We start from the raw sequence: 20,955 nt of genomic DNA, 5'->3' as shown, positions 1-20,955 counted from the left end.
TGGGTTGAGATCCCAATGCCTGATGGGGCAAAAAACATTGTCGCGGGTGGTTCTGGTACATCCTCCCACTCCCTCCGTGGAAGCATCGGCAGACAACCGTTTCACGTCTTTTTTCCTGGGTGAACTGTGCAGACGCCATACCACGGCAAGCATGGAGCCCGCTCAGCTCAAGACAACAGTCATGAACATTGTAAACACCTCGCGCATTATCGTGCAGTCTATGCTGAACCAGAACCTGAAAAACCAGGCGAGGAGGAGGCGGCGACAGCAGCGCGGCAACGAGAGTGATGAGGATATGGACATGGACACAGAATTCTCTCAAACCGCGGGCCCCGGCGCTTTGGAGATCATGCTGTTAATGGGGCAGGTTATAGCCGTGGAACGCCGATTCTGGGCCCGGGAAACAAGCACAGACTGGTGGGACCGCATAGTGTTGCAGATCTGGGACGATTCCCAGTGGCTGTGTAACTTTCGCATGCGTAAGGGCACTTTCGTGGAACTTTGTGACTTGCTTTCCCCTGCCCTGAAGCACCAGAATACCAAGATGAGAGCAGCCCTCACAGTGGAGAAGCGAGTGGCGATAGCCCTGTGGAAGCTTGCAACGCCAGACAGCTACCGGTCAGTCGGGAATCAATTTGGAGTGGGCAAATCTACTGTGGGGGCTGCTGTGATGCAAGTAGCCAAAGCAATCACTGAACTGCTGCTACCAAAGGTAGTGACTCTGGGAAATGTTCAGGTCATAGTAGATGGCTTTGCTGCAATGGGATTCCCTAACTGTGGTGGGGTGATAGATGGAACCCATATCCCTATCTCGACACCGGAGCACCAGGGCAGCCAGTTCATAAACCGCAAGGGGTACTTTTCAATGGTGCTGCAAGCACTGGTGGATCACAAGGGATGTTTCACCAACATCAACGTGGGATGGCTGGGAAGGGTTCATGCCGCTCGCGTCTTCAGGAACACTGATCTGTTTAAATGGCTGCAGCAAGGGATTTACTTCCTGGACCAGAAAATAACCGTTGGGGATGTTGACATGCCTATAGTTATCCTTGGGGACCCAGCCTACCCCTTAATGCCATGGCTCATGAAGGCAGCCTGGACAGTAGTCAGGAGCTGTTCAACTACAGGCTGAGCAAGTGCAGAATGGTGGTAGAATGTGCCTTTGGACGTTTAAAGGGTCGCTGGCGCACTTTATTGACTCACTCAGACCTCAGCCAAACCAATATTCCCATTGTTATTGCTGCTTGCTGTGTGCTCCACAATCTCTGTGAGAGTAAGGGGGAAACCTTTATAGCGGGGTGGGAGGTTGAGGTAAATCGCCTGGCCGCTGATTATGTAAAGCCAGACACCAGGGCGATTAGAAGAGCACACCAGGAAGTGCTGCGCATCAGAGAAGCTTTGAAAACCAGTTTCATGACTGGCCAGGCTACGGTGGGAAAGTTCTGTTTCTTTCTCCTTGATGAAAACCCGCCCCCTTGATTGACTCATTCCCTGTAAGCAACCCACCCTCCCCCCCCTCGATCACAGCTTGCTTTCAAAGGAAATAAAGTCACTATCGTTTAAAAATCATGTATTCTTTATTAATTGATTATAAACATAGGGAGAGAACTGACAAGGTAGCCCGGGTGGGGTTGGGGAGGAGGGAAGGAAAAGGCCACTTCAAAAGTTCCAAATAATGACAGACTTTTACTTGGGCTGTCCACTGGGGTGGAGTGGCAGGGTGCACGGAGCCTTCCCCCCCCCCCCGCGTTCTTAGGCGTCTGGGTGAGGAGGCTATGGAACTTGGGGAGGGGGGAGGGCGGTTATATAGGGGCTGTAGCGGCACTCTGTGATGGTGCTGCAGTTCCTGAAGCTCCACCAGATGCCGGAGCATGTCCGTTTGATCCCGCAGTAGCCCCAGCATTGCATCCTGCCTCCTCTGATCTTCCTGCCGCCACCTCTCATCTCGAGCATCCCTCCTCTCTTCACGTTGGTCCCTCCTGTCCTCACGATGGTCCCTCCTGTCCTCACGTTCATTGGCAGCTTTCCTGTACTTTGATACCGTGTCCTTCCACTCATTCAGATGAGCTCTTTCATCGCGGGTCGATTGCATGATCTCTGAGAACATTTAGTCTCACGTGTGGTTTTTTTGCCGCCTTATCTGAGATAGCCTTTGGGACGGAGGAGGGAGGCTTGAAAAATTTACAGCTGCAGGAGGGAAAAAAGGGAGAGAAGTATTTAAAAAGATACATTTTACAGAACAATGCTTATACTCTTTCACATTACATAGCACACGTGATTTCGGTACAAAGTCGCATTTTGCATCTTAATATAGAGTGCCTGCGGTTTTGGTGTTAAAGATCACAGACGCAGGGCCGGGCAACAGAATTCGGCTTGCATGTGGCCATGGTAAGCCATTGTCTTTTGGCTTCTGCAACCTTCATAAAAGCAGCCCCCTCCTCTCCCATACCAAGCAAAGCCCGTTGAGTGCTGCGGTTTTCGTGTTAACGTGCAGCAGCAGAAACCAAACTAACCCTCCCCCATCCAATTCTCTGGGATGATTGCTTTACCCCTCCCCCCACCGCGTGGCTGGTATAAGGGAAGATCCCTGCTAGCCAAATGCGAAAAGCTCAGCGCCAGTGTCCCCCCCGCCCCCCACCGCTTGGCTAACTGCAGGGAAGGATTTCTTTTCAGCCACAGGCAAACAGCCCAGTAGGAACGGCCACCTCTGTCCCCTTAATTAAATTCTCGTATTTCAACCAGGTTATCATGAACGATATCACTCTCCTGAGGATAACACAGCGAGATAAAGAACAGATGTTGCTTGAATGCCAGCAAACACCGGGACCATACGCTGCCAGGCTTTGTCATGTAATGATACCAGATTACTTGCTACTGGCATGGCGTTGTCAAGTGTCCTACCATGGTAGGACGGAATAAGGCTGCACTGCCCAGAAACCTCGTGGAAAGGCTTTTGGAGTACCTCCAGGAGAGCTTCATGGAGATGTCCCTGGAGGATTTCTGCTCCATCCCCAGACACATTAACAGACTTTTCTAGTAGCTATATTGGCCGAGAATGCATCCCAAGTCCTCAGGGCAAATTAATCATTAAAAAATGCTTGCTTTTAAACCATGTTTTATATTTACAAAGGTACACTCACCAGAGGTCCCTTCCATGGCCTCATTTTCTGGGATACCGCCTTGGGAGGGTTGGGAGGGTACTTTAGTCAGGCTGAGAAAAAGATCCTGGCTGTTGGGGAGAACGGAGTGCTGTGTGTTCTCCGCAAGCTCGTCCTCCTCCTCCTCAACTTCCCCGTCCGGAAAATCCTCAGGCATGGCTGAGAGTACCCCCTCCTCGGAATCCACAGTCAGGGGTTGTGTAGTGGTGGCGGCCCCCCGAGAATTGCATGCAGCTCAGCATAGAAGCGGCATGTGTGCGGCTCTGCCCTGGACCTTCCGTTTGCTTCTTTGGTTTTCTGGTACGCTTGTCTGAGCTCCTTAACTTTCACGCGGCACTGTAGTGAGTCCCTATTGTGGCCTCTCTCCATCATGCCCTTGGAGATTTTTTCAAAAGTTTTGGCATTTTGTCTTTTGGAACGTAGTTCTGCTAGCACAGAATCCTCTCCCCATACAGCAATCAGATCCAGTACCTCCCGTACGGTCCATGCTGGTGCTCTTTTTCGATTCTCGGACTGCATGGTTACCTGTGCTGATGAGTTCTGCGTGGTCACCTTTGCTCTCCACGCTGGGCAAACAGGAAATGAAATTCAGAAGTTCGCGGGGCTTTTCCTGTCTACCTGGCCAGTGCATCCGAGTTCAGATTGCTGTCCAGAGCGGTCACAATGGTGCACTGTGGGATAGCTCCCGGAGGCCAATACCGTTGAATTGCGGCCACACTAACCCTAATTTGAACCGGCAATGTCGATTTCGGCGCTACTCCCCTCGTCGGGGAGGAGTACAGAAATCAATTTTAAGAGCCCTTTATGTCGAAGTAAATGGCTTCATTGTGTGGACGGGTGCAGGGTTAATTCGATTTAATGCTGCTAAATTCGACCTAAACTCGTAGTTTAGACCAGGCCTCCTGGATTCCTTTCCAGAGGGAAACAACAGCTCACTGGCCCATTGCTAGCAGCCGCACACTGGCCTGCTACTTTGTGTCCCTTAATCCAACTGGAGGTTACTGATCTGGCTTGGGTGGCTCCTTGCCTAGTGTGCTGGCTTTGTGGATCGCATTCTAAGACTCCTGTATCTCCCCATTCATTGTGTAGGGATCCTAGGTGCCTAACTCAGGCTTTATGGATCTCAGTATTGCTCTTTTGATTTTTCTAGGTGCCTAAAGTTAGGGCAATGCCTAAGACCCTTTGTGGATCAGGACCTTAGTAATTGGAAACTATTCTGCATGTCATCCAGTTTTAATCTATGAAGGCTTCTTTCTAAGTAGTGTACAATAAAACCTACTTACACAATCTCTAAAGATTAAGTCAACAGTAATAATGAAAGTTTGCTGATCTACATAGCTCATATAAATTGACAACTAACATAGCTTCATGAGTAACTCTTTCATCCCCTGAATTGCACCTCAGGAAAGCTATATTAATGTTTGAAAAGGAAATGTACAGTCAAGAGATGCTCACAAAATTGTCAAAACTTTTCTTACCACTGACATTTGCCATATAAAAAAACCTAAATAAGAGATATTCCGGATAATCGTGGCAATGAAATGAACATAAATATACAAAAATGGGAGGAAAATTGCAATATACTATATATACACTTATTTTATATTTTGTATTTGAGAAACAGCATGCAATTATGTAAAGACTGCAACAATACATAGCATAACTATTTAGGCTAGGTGGAAAGATCAACAGAGTTAAACTTATGCATGCAATCCTAACTTTGTCATTACCAGGCTGAGACTTAAATATTCTCTTAACATAGTTATTTTGATATATTCAAAGTTGTGCAACATACCTACATAAAGGTTTTGATTTTGTTTCCCCTTCCTAATTGCTATAATTTCATACATCCAAACATGAAGGCTTTCTGTGTTTATTATTTGCTGGAAGTAAAAATAATAATGTTGGTTTTTCAATTGGAATGTGCTGGAACTTAAGTCAGTGCACAGAGCCAATTTTTTGCACATAATTTCATGTATTTTTGGACTTGAAATGCTTCTAAAATGATGATAAAAGAAACCTTGCATTAAAGAACTCTGTACTATATTTTATCTAATATTGGCATGAAAATGTAAACCTATGAATTGGCGGGGGGGAAGGGGGAAGAGTTGGGTATCATGTAGCGGCAGCAGAGAGATTTTTGATGTTTATCAAACCCAGAACATAAGATTATTAAAACATATTCTTTGGCAAGTAAGAAGTAGATGTTTAAATTAAAAGGAGTAAAGGAATTTGTTGCTCTTCTCCCAAAGGTCATGAACTGAGCAGGAATGAGTCCTTGGCGGGTGTAACTATTTTGCTTTTTGCTTTTGGGAATTTGGTACAACCGTTACAGCTACTGCCAGACCCTCAGCCCCCACGGGCAGTTTTCTTGCGTTTTTTGAGGTTCACCTACAGCAGCTGCAATGGATAGAGTGCGGGCTTGGTGGCAGTCAACTCTGAGGCTGTGTAGCACAATGGTGCTTGTGGTAGCTGTTTTTTCTCATTGCGCTGAGTATAGTATTAGTGTTGGCCAATCATTGCTATTTATTGGCTTTAAATGAAAGATAACTTTGCTTCATTTGACAGGAAAAAGAAAACACAAGATGTAAAAGAAAAGAGAGAAATAATATAATCACATTAATATCAGCTATGTTTACAAGAAGCTGTGTAAGACTGCCAGCTGGCGACAGTCTGTTCATTTTCAAATGTTTCATGTGGTGCTGATTTTTATTTTTAAATGTCTGTTTCTTTTGCGTCCTTATAGTTGAAACTTTTTTAAAAATGCTAAACAAAACTCCAGCTCTTTCTCAATCCTGGGCATATGCTCTTCTGTGTTCAGTTCCCTTAATACAGTGGTGTGCAGCAGAGACTCTGTTTTAACAGTATGTTTTAATAAAGCCTTTTTTCATTTTTATACAATGTGGTTAAAATGCATTTCTGTGGTTGAGCAGCAAGACAGCTAATAAAAAACGGGAGGAAATAAAGACAAGGGGTAACTCCAAAACAGTTTAGTTTCTTAGAACAATATTGGGCGGGTGGAGGGCAATTATTGTGTGATGGATTAAACTCACTCTTGTATGCAGTGTTGTTGTAGCCATGTCGGTCCCAGGATATTAGAGAGACAAGATATTATCTCGTCTCTATAAACTCACTCTCTGTATTTTGGAAAAACAACATGAAAGTCTCACTAATTTTTGTTCCCACTGTCCTGGGGCATACACAAGGAGGGGCAAGCAGGGGCATGCCCCCCAATAATTGTTATGGGGACAGAACTCCTTCAGCTCCTGGGTTGCGGGGGAGGGGTGGCAGGAAAGTAAGCTCCTCCCGGCTCGAGGGCCACAATGCGGGGGAAGGAAGAGCAAACTCCTGCTGTGCCAGGGCAGGGGAAAGGAAGAACGAGCTCCTGCCAGGGTGGGGTGTAGGGGAAGGGAAGAGTGAGCTCCTCTTGCGGACAGTGCGGGGGGTGGGGAGGAGGAGCAGAGAACATGCCCCCCCAAAAGGTGTCAAAGTTAAATTTCTGCACATGCCCCTGGCACTGTCCCTGTACAATACTTGAAAGCAAAGGGAGAGGGAAGGAGCACTAATAAGGAATTCATAGTGTTGATGCACAGTGGAGCTCTTTTTCCAGGTAATCATTTTGAAAAACATATATACAGCACATGTTCAAACTGCTTAGATTAATTGATAGTACAGTACCTTGGCCAAGTAATTACCTCATACAGATTTTTGAAGGCTAGGGGAAGGTGGGTGGTCTTCAGGATTTCCCCTCTTGCTTTCCCTCCCACCCTGAATAACTTATCAGAGAGCAACTTGTTTCAAAGGAAAGATGAAGGTTGTTCCCTGGAGTTAGTCACTGCTGCTCTAGCTAGAGAATAAAGTATTTCTCTTCCCCCGCTTCCAACTACCACTGTTGGAGTGAAGAGTAGAGTGTAGGCTGTTTGCATTCGGGTAACACAATCCACAAGTATCATGTGTGGCATAAGGGCCCAAAGAGTGTTAGATTTGACTGTAACTGTCAGTAGATAAAGTCTATTCCCTATCACACAACCACAATCTAGCACAGAGAGACTGTCTCTCACACACTGCTTCTGACACACAGCTGTGCTATAAGTATAGGTTAAGCTGTGGCATAAGTCAATAGAAGCAACATGTAAAGATATATATAGCCATCCTTGATTGCCATCTTTAACGCATGAAAAATTTACAAAAGCAATTTGTTTATATTGGAGTTTAAATTATTACTATTGTTTCACTTGAATTATTTTAGGGGCTATACCTTTTTGATCTATGGCTTCAAACATCATTAAATTATATGCAACACCTAAAGTCATTTTTTAAATATGTTAGCAATGCATCTGGTAAAAACTGTACTCTAAATTTGAATGCTAAATATATGTCTGACATTTCTTTGGTGGTCCTATTACTCAGTAGTCTCAGATTAATAGGATGTTTGGTTTTTAATAACATCTACTGTAGTCATTTATGTGAATAGCTTAGATTTTAAACTAGAAATACTTTTCTTAGCTATTAAAACGCTTTGCCTTAAACAGTAGATTTTGGATGGCTGCCTTTGTTTGAGATAGCTTAAGTGGGTATTCATGCTCTGTTTATATTTTTTCGCACTGTGTGGTCTCTTAATTGTTACACATAAATACAGTGTAAACTTGTAAAGTAGCTTTTTTTAAACTGTAGAGCTTATTCATTTTTGTATTTTGCTGTGAAGGTCAGTTGAGGGGCAGCAGATATGATCATGCTGTATTGGTGTGTTAAGTAGATGGCTTTGGGAGTGAATGCCCAGTTTCCTTCAAAACAATTCAAGTGCACAAAGGTCTGAGGACAATGGTGTCCTAGAACACAAGGAGAGTAAAAACAGAGCATGTTTTCAGTGGTCCTTGAAGTCTATATTAAAGATTTTATAGTACTTTTAATACACATAGAATAATCCCAATTTTTTAAAAATATAAATGAAAGTTGGATTTTTCTCTTTGCAGCATTTTGTTCAGATAAAGTATTGCCGGCTCAATGGATAACGAGGAGATACAAGATAAAGAGGAGTGTTGAACCTGGATCCTGAGCTGTTTTGTATTAGTAACAATACGATGTGATATGACATTTCTTTAAATCTCTGTCTTGTCATGAAATTTTCTGCATTTTCTGGTAAGATTTCATAACAGCAAATGTCATAGTCTCTTACCAAGAAGGAAAGAGGCCAAATGACAGTCATTTCACAGGCAGCATAAGGATCCAAGCTTCACCTGTCTCCATCTCTGTCCCATAGGCAGCTGGTGAAAATATTCTTGGGGGAAGGCAAGATGTGCGGAGTGGGGGAAGTTTCCCACCCACATTTGGAGAGAGCCTGCTCTCTGTGTGGGTGGGTGTGTCAAGCCCAGCTCTCTGGTGTGTGCGTGTGGGGGTCACTGTCCCTATCTTGGCCTGGTGTGGAGAGGAGACCCCAAGGTGGGGAGGAGGGGTTGGAAAGCGAGATCACCCTGCAGTGTGGCAGCTCCTGTTCTGCAGGGTTGGGCCAGGGCTAAGGATGGTTAGTTAATTTAATGCCAAATGAAACGAAGTAAAATGTGGCAAAAGGAGTAGGAGATAAGATGGGTTTTTTTGGAGGGGTGGAGGGTGAGGAATGAATAACTCCCTGTGATCTAGCAGAGCTAGGGAAGGGCAGAGGGTTGTCCCTGGTGTCCAGAAGAAGCCTGCGGGGTGTGAGAGCAGTTTGCCAAGGTACCAATACTGATCAGGCGAAGCCTATACCCTTGAACTAGGGAGTCGCTGCTGACACTGACACAGTCAACCCAGCTTGCATGCACTGCTGCTTCCCTAGTGTGTAGCCTCAGCCTCCTGCCCGGCCTTGTGGAAGTTCTAATGTGCAGAGCCCAAAGCCAGCTGGGTGGGGCAGGGAGCCCAGTCCCTTGGCAGACTACAAGTCTCAGGCAAGGTCGGCAGGTGGGTGCATGTGCACAGGGAAGCTGGGAGTGGAGCGAAGCTGATGGGTAGGGAGTGTGCTGTGACTAGTTCTGAAATGCTGGAGTGTAGCTTTGCCCTCTATTTCAGGTGCTGGAGCAATGCTTTGGATCACTCTGGTAGCACTATGGTCTGGCAGCAGAGACAGATTTGGGGTGCTGAGCCCCTCTAGCCCTAGCCATCTGTACTCTGTCCTCCCCATAGTTTTAGCTCCTTTGCAGTTAGGGTGACAAGATAGCAAGTGTGAAAAATTGGGACGGGGTGGGGAGTAATAGGCACCTGTATAAGAGAAAGCCCTGAATATTGGGACTGTCCCTATAAAATCGGGACATCTGGTCACCCTATTTGCAATGGAATCATGGGGTGAACTCCCACTGACTTCAGTAGGGTCTGGGTTTTACCAGGGACTCCTTGCTCAGGTATCTGCTCACTAAACATAGCCCTGTTCTTTTCCCTTCTCCTTCTGAGGTCACTGGTCAAAAATAAAGAGGGTTGTAGAGAAAGTCAGGAAATCATGGAGGCCTAAGTTGTCAAGCAGATAAATAGTGGGGACTGGATGCTGGATAGCTCTAGAAGGGGTAAAGGATAGGGATGGAAAGGAATCTTGTATGTGCTGTGAAGTGGCGGCTACCATATCTTTGAGGTGCCAGTAGCCACAATGGCATGAAGGCACCCCATGTCCAAGGAGAGGTGAAAGCAGGCATATGGCTATGATTATCCTGGTCTCAAAGTCAGAGCATGGCCTGCGGAAGTATAGAGTCTGCAGGACACAACCTGGCTTATGTCTGTAGGCAAACTAGCCTACACTGGTTGGTTGTTTCCCAGTGGTGGCAAGTCAGAGAAATGCCCACTGTTTGAGTCTTACCCTAATCTTTGAGGAGGGATCAGTTGATCAGTTTGTTTGAAAATTTGTCTTGTCCCTCCAGAGACAAAAGCTACACATACGTTCATACATACTGCAGAACGCTCCTCATTCCCTCCCCAGCCCTTTGTCTGTAGGGATAAGCTATAGCATCAATATTCTAGCAGTGACTACTACAGGTTGCCCAGTTCACAAATTCTCCCAGTGAGGAAATTTGTACTCTGCAGGGGGTGAAGGTGAGCACAGAACACAACAGAATTTCCCCTGCACGGGAACCAGAGACCTGTCAAAGTTTGAGATAAGGAGAAGTGAAAGGGCACTAACCTGCTGACTAGTCTTAAAGATGGAGAGCCCTGTTAACCAGGTATTCAGGCTCATGTCCGCACCTAACAGGCATTGGCAGAGATCAGACGTGATGACAGGCATCCAGGGCACGTGCAGCCTCCTCCCACCCATATCTCCAGTTGTGGGCCTATGAAAAAAGATAAACTCTGGGTGGAGTAGCCCCAGGAACAAAGAAACTTTCCTCCCCTGACAGGAGCTGTGAGCTGAAGCAGCCAGCTGCAGGATATCTTTGGATGGCAGTGATGTCATAAGGCTCTGTTTTTCTTTTGATTCTGGATATATATATCCACTTCTTTCACATAGTTTTGCCCCTGCATGGTCTCTTCTTTCTCTCCTTTTCTCCTCCTCTGTTTTTCCCTTCTCTCCCACCCTCAGTATTACCCTTTTCCCCCTACTCTTACGGTCCTAATAACTTATCCCCCTCCCTCTTCTGACATCGTTCCCCGCTATAATTTATAAAACAAAACAAATTTTTTAAACCTGCAGAATTAACATTTGCCACTCATCACCCACCTCACCGTGCTTGCATGTTGGATACCCTTCCATCCCAACCCTAGATCCGTCTTGTCTGTCTGTGTTGTAAGTTCTTTAGGACTGTATTTTGTTATGTGTTTGTACAGTGCATACCACATAGAGCCCAAACTTAATTACAGTTGCTGGGTACCACCAGAGTAAAAATAATTAAAAAATGTGCTAGACAAGATATGAGAACACTGATTAGCTTGGTCAACATTGTGTTATATGCGACGTGCTTAAAAAGCAGTTCAGTTGGTATGTGTATTACTATGTAAGGAGAGATACAAAAAAGTGATCTAATTTGTTTGACTGGGGACTCTATTATTGGGCTTCTGTTTTTTTCTTAGAATTGCAAGATTTTAATTTGAACAATGTGTGTCTGTTGATATTTGAGAAATAAATATGCTTACGATGTGAATCATTTAGTATGTGTCTTGGGTTTCATTTAATAACCTTTGGGGGACCTTGGTTTTTGTTTTTTCAGGTTTTTTCCCAGAAAAAAAAATGTGGTGGTAAACCATAACATCCTTGTCCATATTAATGGAGAGTGGGTAGGATCATACAATATAAGAGCCTGTTATTTGGGATTGACGGTAAAACATTTTGCTGGCTGCCAAAAACACTAAGGCCAGCCCTGAAAAGACAAGAGGAACTGGCATCTTGGCAACTGTTCCCTCTCCATCCCCAAAGAACAAGTTGATCTGATATTAAGCCATTTTCCTATATCGTATTGATCCAGGCACTCCTAGTTTCCATACCTAATACACGTTTTTTTTTGTTAGATCTGTGCTGGATACTACTCTTATCTTGTTCTGCTTGTTGTTCTTGTTCTGCTCATGCTGGGTTCCTTCTTTCTCTGCACCACTCTTGTATTCTTATGCTATCTTGGAAGGTATACGGGAAAAGTTAATGATTTTAAGATTTTTTTTTCTCTCATTAAGTGGCTGACTCAGCCAGGCTTTCCTCCTTGATTAACAACTGCCAATTAAGTGCTGCAAAACCAAATGGTAAATAAACATAAGAGAGTCCAGTTATGACAGAGGACCTCGTCAGACCCATTTACCTTTACTGAGGTTTTCCTTTTGTTTAAAAGGTGGCTGTTAGTTTTTTGTTGGATTGGGTTTTTTGTTGTTGGGTTTTTTTTTTTTTTTGATCCCTTGAGAAAGAAATCCTTTCTTTGCTTTCTTCCTAAGTGATCTTATTATTTTACCCTCTCCTCAGGGAGGCACATAGGGTATTTCAATATCAGTGCCCTTATCTGCAGGTGTTTTGGACAAACTTCAGACTCATCCAGACTTCTCCCCATCCTCTCACAGCTTTCCTTCCTTTGAGTCTTACAGTTCTACCTTCATTCAACCAATTGTTTTTCTAGGGTTTTTTCCTCCTCCATCCTAATCTAGTTACTGCTGCTCTCATTTTCTAAGGTTCACTTTTGATCCCAAAATTCTATAGGGTTCCATGCTAAGTAATTCCTCCTCCTTACCTTCACACAGTACTTCATTTGTAATGAAAGAGCTGCTGGGGCGCAAGCAATTTTTTTACTTTCATAACTGATGCTGCAAGCCCAGAGGTGCCGGGGCTATGAAAGACCAAGCCTAGAGGTGCTGGGGCTCAGCCCTGGCACAAATTAAGCACTGCCTGCACACTGCCCATCTCCTTACTGTCATGAAATCTCGTTTAGGAGGGGGGAAGAGCCAATAACTTTGTGGTAGGCTGCTCATTTTCTTTTCCTGCCTTTCCCCCTCCTTTACTTTCTTTCTTCACTATTCTTCGTATTAAGTAGGGTGGCCAGGTACCCGGTTTTCGACTGGACAGTCCAGTCCAGTCGAAAAGGGGACCTGACAGTGTCCGGTCAGATTTACTGACCGGTCAACACAAAGTCCGGATACTGCGAGTGAGTGAGGCGGGGAGGGACTGGGTCATCACCTGCTCCAGCTCCTACTCAGCCGGGGCTGCCTCCTACCTTTGTCGGGCAGCTGCAGCTCCCAGCCCTGACTCCATGGACAAGTCCCTCCCAACCTGGGGGGAGGGGAAAAGCAGCAGGTGGGGGGTAAGGGGGAAGATGAGTGGATGGGGCAGGGTCTCAGGGGAAGAGGTGGGGTGGGGGGCTTTGGGAGAATGGGCAGGGGTGGGACCTCGGGAGAAGAGGCGGGGCAGGGGAGATTCCGGCACTTCTGCTGGAGTGTCCGGTTTTTAAATATCACCAAGTTGGCAACCCTAATATTAAGGCCTTGACTTTTTGTCTGCTTTCTAAGTTACTGAATGTGAGTGGGTGAAGCCTGGATATTGTAATGTCTATAAATAAAAATTGTTTAGCTTCCTTGCCATTTGGGTTAGATAGGGCTATAATTCTTGCTGGTCTGGAATTCTGTGGTAGGAGGAGAGGAGAGGACTGGGTCAAAACTGACTTACCAATAAGTTTACCTTCTGCTTCCTTCCTCACCATCTTACCTTCTCTTTTGCTTTCCTCTTCCCACAGTATGTAACACTTATTAAAACAGAGAGCAAATGAGTTTTTCTGTAGCAAAAACAATTTGGACAACATTCACCCAGTGTAATAGCCTTTAACTCTGTGACTTGGGGTATTTCCTTCAGTTCTGGCTGCGAAATAGCTCAGAGACTAAATAGAGAGCTGGCCAGAAATTTTTGGACAGAACTGAAAAATTGAAAAATGCTGATTTGTCAAAAGCAAAATGTTTTGCAGAAACATTGTCTTTGACCAAAATTGATTTCCAAGTGAAAATTTTAAAAAATCCAACTCTTTCAGTAAGGTTGAAATGTAATATTTGAACCTTAATGGGACATCTAGATTTTTCTGTTTCAAAATGATTTTCTGTTCAAATGTTTTTCATTTTATATTTCTATTATACATTTTTTTAAAAGTCTGAATAGGAACAAAACATTTTTGATTTTTGTCAACAAAATGCAATTTTTTTGAGAATTTTGGTTTGTGGAAAACTCTGTAATTTTTTAGTTTTCTTCCATTCGGGAAATTTCAAAATTGTGAAACTCCCTCAAACAGAAAATCAGGTTCCCACATAGCTCTGCTCCCAAACATGGTAATGCTACTGAGAAGCTTTCAAATCTAGCCAATCTTTCAAATGTGTTTCGACGTTGTCTGTCCGCATTGCCCCTTCATTTCACAGCATCCAGTGTTATATAGATTTTTTTTTAATGAGTTCATCCTTATTCCTGTTCTAGGCCATTCAATAATTAGTCATGGGATCATATCTAACTATTGAGCAGTTATTCTAATGTGCTGTACTGTAAAAATGAGTGTGAATACTTTTATTTTGCTGCTGTGAAAGATGCAATGAATGGAGATAGTCCAATTCAAGCTGTTTGCCTTTGCATCTGATCAGCAAATAATAGGGAGGGAATTTGCCTGCTGTGAATGTTTGATTCACACTAGTCTGTCTTATTTTCAGAGTTGGCATTGCTACTGTATGAATGTACAGTACAGTGATTTTACAGGTTGACTATTCTAAGCAAACATCAATTTCCATTTTCTGTGGGAATAAGGATTTTGTGATTTATGCCAGTCACACTGCGTGTGGAAAATGTTATCATAATACTATACAAGTAACTAAGATTTTGTCTTGTTCCTTAAATTTGAAAAGTTGCCTATATTGAATTTCAGCTGTGAAAGCCTGTAGAGTTTCATATACACTATAATCTTTCCAGCCTAAAGTTGTCAGTTTTAGCACAGGATTTAGACCAGTAACTTTTGAATTTGTAATTTTTGTAAGCAAGATAGGTTTGCTTGTATGTGAATGCTAATAGCAAGCCTAATGAGTTCTCTCAGACAAGTTTAATGCTTAAAATCATTGTATGTTTCTATCCTATATTTGTCATGGTGTTGACATATTTCTTTGGTGAGTGGCCAGTTATAACTTGTAAAGTTTTACCAATATTAGACCTCTTCCAAGTTTAACATCCAGCATGTTAGTAAAAGAAAATGAAGAGCTTAACCCCTAAAGTCATTTTTTCCTCTACATTACATGTTACAAGTACAGAGGAAGATGTCTTATTGATTGAAATGATTCTCTGTGTTTGTTTGCTATAAACAAAGAAATAAAAGTAACAATCTTTAGACACCATTGTTTTTCTTAAAGGAGCACAGGAAGTGATGTGTCTTATCAGATGACAGTTTCTCCATGCAGTGCAATATCCTGCTTGCCTCCTTGAGCAAGATCGTTCATAGGAAGGCAACCTCCTGCCCACTTAATGCACCACACTAATTATGCATTGCTGCATATGCAGGATCTGAAAGGAATTATTTTCTGAACCTCATATATATATATATAAATATAAATTTGCAACTTTTTGCTGAGTGTTTCTAAATATTAAGATACTTGGGTGAGCTTGAAAAAAAGAAAATGGGTTGTCTTTCCACTTAGTATCCATATGCTACATGAAATCCTTCATATAGTTATGCAACTAAAAAAAAATTGGATCGCCTTCCATCAGCTGATTTCAAAGCAGTGAAGATATTGAATTGAGCTTCACAGCACTCCTGGTGAGATGGGGGAAGCAAGGTCTCCCTTTATTTTAATAGCTGAAGAAAATGGAGCCCAGAAAGTGACTTTGCCAATGAAAGTTGTGACAATCCAGAGAGGGAATCTTGGTCACTTGATTTCCAATCCTGTGCTTTAATAACAAATCTCCCCCCCCCCTCTTGTGGTTTAGCAGGATAATTTACTAGTATGTTAAAAAAACAATAAACACAATTTTAAGTAGTACTGAGCCAAACCAGAAAAGCTTCAGTTCAGTAGTACTGTTGGAAGCATTCTGGTTGGCAGCCTCTAGGAATGTGAAGCATTTTGCAGGTTTACCCTGTTCATCTGTCACTTTCAAACATCAATTTCTCTTCCTTAAATAAATGTTGCTATGCTTCTAGGGCTTCCAGGAACTGAAAACCATAAAATTGTCAATATTTAAAAAAAAAATCTAACCTCAGTGATGAAAAAACATACCTTATAGTGGTCACCATTTTTTTTAAAATCCACTGTTATCCCCTCTTTATCACGCTTATCTATACTTAAAATAGGAAATAACTATAAAGTAGGAAATAACTCATGATTCTGTGTTGTTGTGACTGTGTTTTCAAATGTTGACTTCATTGTCACAATCACTGCAACAGCATATGCAAAAACTGCTTTAGCATTGTGAGAGTGGATTTTTTTTTATATGAACACTTGGCTGTTAAGTGAACTGGGACCCCACTTCACATAGGCCACCAAACAGCCATTGTGTGGTTAACAATTTTGATCACTCTTGACATAGGTTGGATTGGAATTTCGGATTTAAAGGGAAGAGGCGCTGTTAAAAATCCCTTGAGCCATCCTATCCTTTGATCGTTTCCCAAGTCTATTAGGTCTGTTTGTCTTGGATATTTTGTAACAAAAATTACTTTTTAAAAATGCTTCACACTTAGGTAACCAAACTTTTATTAGAGTTGAACCCTGCTCCACCCACCATTTGGAAACAAACCATATTGTGCTCCTTCAAAGGCAAAACACAGTATTGTTCATGTTTCAGTTGGAATTAGTGTGGAAAAATTATAATGCAAATAGCAAAACAGATGGGAATTTTACAAGAGTCTTTTCATGTCACGAATGAGACTTCCTCTCATGGTTGCAGGCTCTCTGTTCTCCTAACTGATGCTGCTTCTTCTCTGGCTTCCCTCCATAGCTATTAAATTTTAGCCAGGGGTTGGAGGAAGATTTGTAGCACTCTAAATTCTTTGAGCCCAGATTTTGCAATGTGGCTGCTGACAGCAAGCTTCTTTTGCACTGATGTTGGTATGCTGAATGCCAGAGCGATTAGTGTGCTGATCACTGCACACCGAAAAAATAAACAGTGACGTTCTTGCAGATCTGTGCAAGTGCAACATAAACAAAGACATGGGAACAAATGTAGTGATGGTGAGAGTTCTGTTCTGTAACTGTTTCCCTTCAAATAGGGATAGATGAGAAGGGGTTCAGGGAGGGGTGAAAAGCTTCAAATGTTTGCTTAGCCTCCTACTGAAATTATTTTTGAAGTTCAAAAGAAAAGAACCCAAAACTGCTCCAGCACGCTTTATGGCACTACTATTCCCCACCAACTGGAGGCAGGTCATCTTCAGAGGGAAGAAGAGAGGAGGGCTGGAGGGAGCGTGGGTGAAGAAATTTGTGCAGTCCACTACCTCCTGCCCAAACTTAACTGACTATTCCTAATGCTCTGGCAGTTCCTCGGAAGCTCGTAGACCCTGATTGTCACTTGTTCCCTGTGACCTCAAGACTTGTCTACAGGAGAAAGTTATACTGGGTCTACAACAGGTATCAGTTCTTAATATAGTTAAATTGGTGCAAACCATATGTTGGTGAAGTGTCCCCGGTGATTCATCAATGCTTGCATAACTACAGAAAAGTAGCCCTTTCTGTTGATGTACTCTATGGCCAGGTGCCAAAATAAGGATATGAGTGCCATTTATCGCCCCACTGCAGTCCAGGAATCCTGTTGCTGCAAATCCATCTGCTATGTCTTGCATGTTATTGAGAGTGACAGTCCTGTGTAGCAGAAGACTATTAATGGCCCTACGTATTTGCATGACAACGGCCTTCACTATGGATTTTCTAACTCCAAATGACTTCCCACTGACCAATAGCAATCCAGCGTTGCAACCTTCCCTAGAGTGATCGCCACACATTTCGCCACTGTCAGTGCAGCTCTCGTTCTGATGTCCCTGCGTTGGAGCCAGGGCTGGAAGGTATAAGTGGCTTGGGGAGGTTAAGCCTCCACAAATGGGGAAAGAGATGCTGGATGTGGCGTGCCTCCCTTTCCGCCCCCGCTCCACCTCTTCTCACCTGCCGCTCGCTCTTCTTCCCACTGTCGCTCACCCTTAAGGCAGGAGGGGACAGAAAGGAGTGAGCGCCAGGAGGGTTTGGGGGAGGGGGCAGAGAGGAGCGAGCAGTGGGTGGAGGGTCCTTGGGGGAGGGGACGGAGTGGGGGTGAGTGGTGGGCGGGGGTGGCCTTGGGGGGAAGGCCTGGGGCCGGAAGAGGCAGAGTAGGGGTCGGGCCTTGGGGGAAGAGGATGAGCAGAAGTAGGGTGTCTGGGTGGAGTGGGGATGGACTGCGGACAGAGCCTCGGGCAGAAGTAACCGAGTTGGGGGGGGGCCCGGTCCAGGGGCCGGGGGCCCCTCCCACTTTTAGGGAGCTTCTGGCGCTCATTGCTACGGTTTTGTCCTGCGACTCTGCAAATACCAGAGGATTGTATGTCCTGTGCTTGCAACACTCATGACAATAGTGCAGAGCTGTGCAGGCGCCACACTTCTGTCAGAGATGGCTACAGTGTGAAGTGCTACATGGGTTTGTGGGATTTTTAAGATAAGGCATGGATATGGATATGGATATGGATGGTGGTATGGAATTGCAAAAGTTGCATGATAGGAACTTGACCCCTTGCTCCCAGTCACCCCGTGTGACTTGTTTCTGCCCCACCATGGATTGCCAAAATTTTCCAAAAGACAATGTGCCAGATGACGGCAAGTTGCACACTGGGATACATACTCATGGTTTTACCACACTGTGCATTGATCCAAGCCCTCCTGATGCGTACACGCAGTGCCGATGCTAGGAGCCAAGTCTACACAAGTGATATACTAACTGTGACCGCTTTATGCTGATGTAGTTTATGTCTGCTAACTTCAGTCGACTCTGTCTTAGATTGATGACAGAAAGGGTTTTTCCATCACTGTAGAAAAATCCACCCCCTTGAGGTGATAACTAGGTTGATGGAAGAATTCTAGCAGTGGATACACTGGGGCTTAGGTCGTCTTAGCTAGATCCCTGAGGGGATGTGACATTTTCACACCCCTGAGCAACGTAGCTAGATAGTTATGTTTTAGATGTAGACCAGGCCTAAGCATGCATATTCCTGTGTGGACACTGATTTAACTAAATTAGTGCATCTTTCTTGTGTAGAAAAGGTCTGTTGTTTGAAAAATGTGGTTTCACATTTCCAGCTTGAGGAAAAGAAGAGAATGACTGTCTTTCTCCCCTCCCTGCCCCCCACTTTTGGCTGGCTAAGGAGGGAGGACAGCACAGTAATTAAATACACTAGTTAGAAGAAATTGGCCAGTTAATGTAAACCTAACATTTTTGTAGCACACTAGAGTGGTGAATTAATATATTATATACCTGTGCTTTTTGACTGGTTCTGAAATATGGCCATTGGCCTCAGGACTTGCAGTGGATCAGAGTTGTGCAGATAGCTGGCATAACTTTAGATGGCATATCAACTGTTTTTATATATTAAAAAAAATCTTGCCATGTGACTTCTGACAAGGAGAACTGAATGAACGTGGTGCAGTTATGGATTTCAAAGATAAAATGTGTCTCTTTTCCCCTCTGGAATCTTCAAAGTGAAATTTTATTATATAATTGGCAATATGTTAGTCCTAGATTTAGTGGATTAAGTGATTGGATGATCCAGTAATTTAGGTAAGCAAGAGGAGGAGTTGATTCATTGAGATAATCTTCTGTAATAAAGAGGAGTTAAATTTTGTTTGCCTCATTTCAGGACAACACCGTCTTATTCTTAAGAGGCTGCAAAGAGCTGGGGCTTAAAGAATCTCAACTTTTTGACCCGGGTGACCTTCAGGACACATCAAACAAAATAACAGTCAAGTAAGTATTTGGTCCTGCCATGCGGGCAGGGGACTGGACTCGATGACCTCTCGAGGTCCCTTCCAGTCCTAGAATCTATGAATCTAAGTACAATACCAGTTTATAGTTAGGGCCTTAACACTGTGGATATGTGTAGTTTAATTGTAAATGTTTAAGGATGAACAAAAAGGGCTGTAGATACTGACATTCATGTAAAATAGAGAGACAAGCTAAGCTTTCAGAATCCACGTTGCTGCCTAGACTAGATGTTCTGTTCAGAAATTCCCCCCTCAGAGGAAGAAGCTAGTTTTCTTTATTTTCAATGATATCAAGCACAAAAGCTTTCAAATGCCGGGGCAATGCTAATAAAAGCATTGTTCAAAGAGCACCCTAGATTGATAACATTCTCTTGTATCTATTTTGTTAGAGCACTATGTGAACTTAAAAAATCTCAAGCCTTGTTATTGCAGATTAAACTGTTTTCAAGATGCTTTATAGGACTCCGATCAGTAATTTTGATCTACTAATTGAAGGCTCTTGTGAAACTAAGACCTTTCAGGGTAGAGAAAGCTGCAGTCTGTTTATTCTTCAAAATTAACGATGGATTGTAGAGCAATCTTGCAAAATATTTCATTTGAACCTGGAACTTCTGTGTAAACTGTGAGGATGAGGTATCACAGCTGAAACCCAGTTTACTGCATGCAAAAGCTTCCTGTGGCAGAGTGCATAGATTATTGTTGATAATATTATCAATATATATGGCCTCCATTAAAGTTGTGAGGTGCTCAGACACTAATTTTATGATCCTCAACACCTCTGTGAAGCAGGGACTTATTATTCCCATTTCACGGTTGGGGAGCTGAGGCTGCAGGAGAGTAAGTGACTTGCCCAAGGTCACACAGGAAGACTGTGGGAGAATGAGTTGAACCTAGGTCTCCCAATTCCCAGGCTAGCACCTTAGCAACTGGACCACTGTGTCTTTCAAGGATGGTCCCACCAAGAGAAATTAGGGGAATGAGAGGTGTAAAAGCAAATCATCTTGTCATAAATTTGACTAAGGGCTTGTCTACACTTAAAATGCTACAGCAGCCCTGCTGCAAAGCTGCAGTGTAGACGCTACATGTGCCGACAGGAGGGGTTCTCCTGTAGGTGGATTACCTACGCCATCTTGAGAGGCAACAGCTAAATTGACAGAAGAATTCTTCTGTCAACTTAGTGCTGTCTACGTTGCTCAGGGGTGTGGATTTTTTACACCTCTGAATAGTGTACCTGGGATGACTTAATTTTCTAGTATAGACCATCCCGTAGAATCTCCAGAAATGTAAAAGGGTGTGACAACCAAATGTACACGATGATGTGTCACAACTCTGCCCACACTTCATTGTTTATATAGCGTGACCTGTACACCTAATGAGAGCAGCATGTTAAGCTGGTAGTGAGCAGCAGGTTGCTTGTAGCATCCCCTGGGGACTT

At 43.7% G+C, this 20,955-nt stretch overlaps 1 protein-coding gene across 1 annotated transcript in view; it reads left to right on the top strand.

The window, feature by feature from the left end:
* The window catches only part of LIMCH1 (LIM and calponin homology domains 1), a 292,532-nt gene that overhangs the window by 171,537 nt on the left and 100,040 nt on the right, over positions 1-20,955 (top strand). Inside the window, exon 4 of the mRNA XM_026647957.2 lies at positions 19,397-19,503. Coding sequence (XP_026503742.1) covers positions 19,397-19,503 — 107 coding nt within the window. The remainder of the gene's footprint in view (positions 1-19,396; positions 19,504-20,955) is intronic.

The sequence above is a fragment of the Terrapene carolina genome, unplaced genomic scaffold (assembly GCF_002925995.2).
Source record: "Terrapene carolina triunguis isolate 2854851 unplaced genomic scaffold, T_m_triunguis-2.0 Scaffold66, whole genome shotgun sequence".
NCBI lineage: Eukaryota > Metazoa > Chordata > Testudines > Emydidae > Terrapene > Terrapene triunguis.
This window is presented reverse-complemented; position numbering and strand designations above follow the sequence as displayed.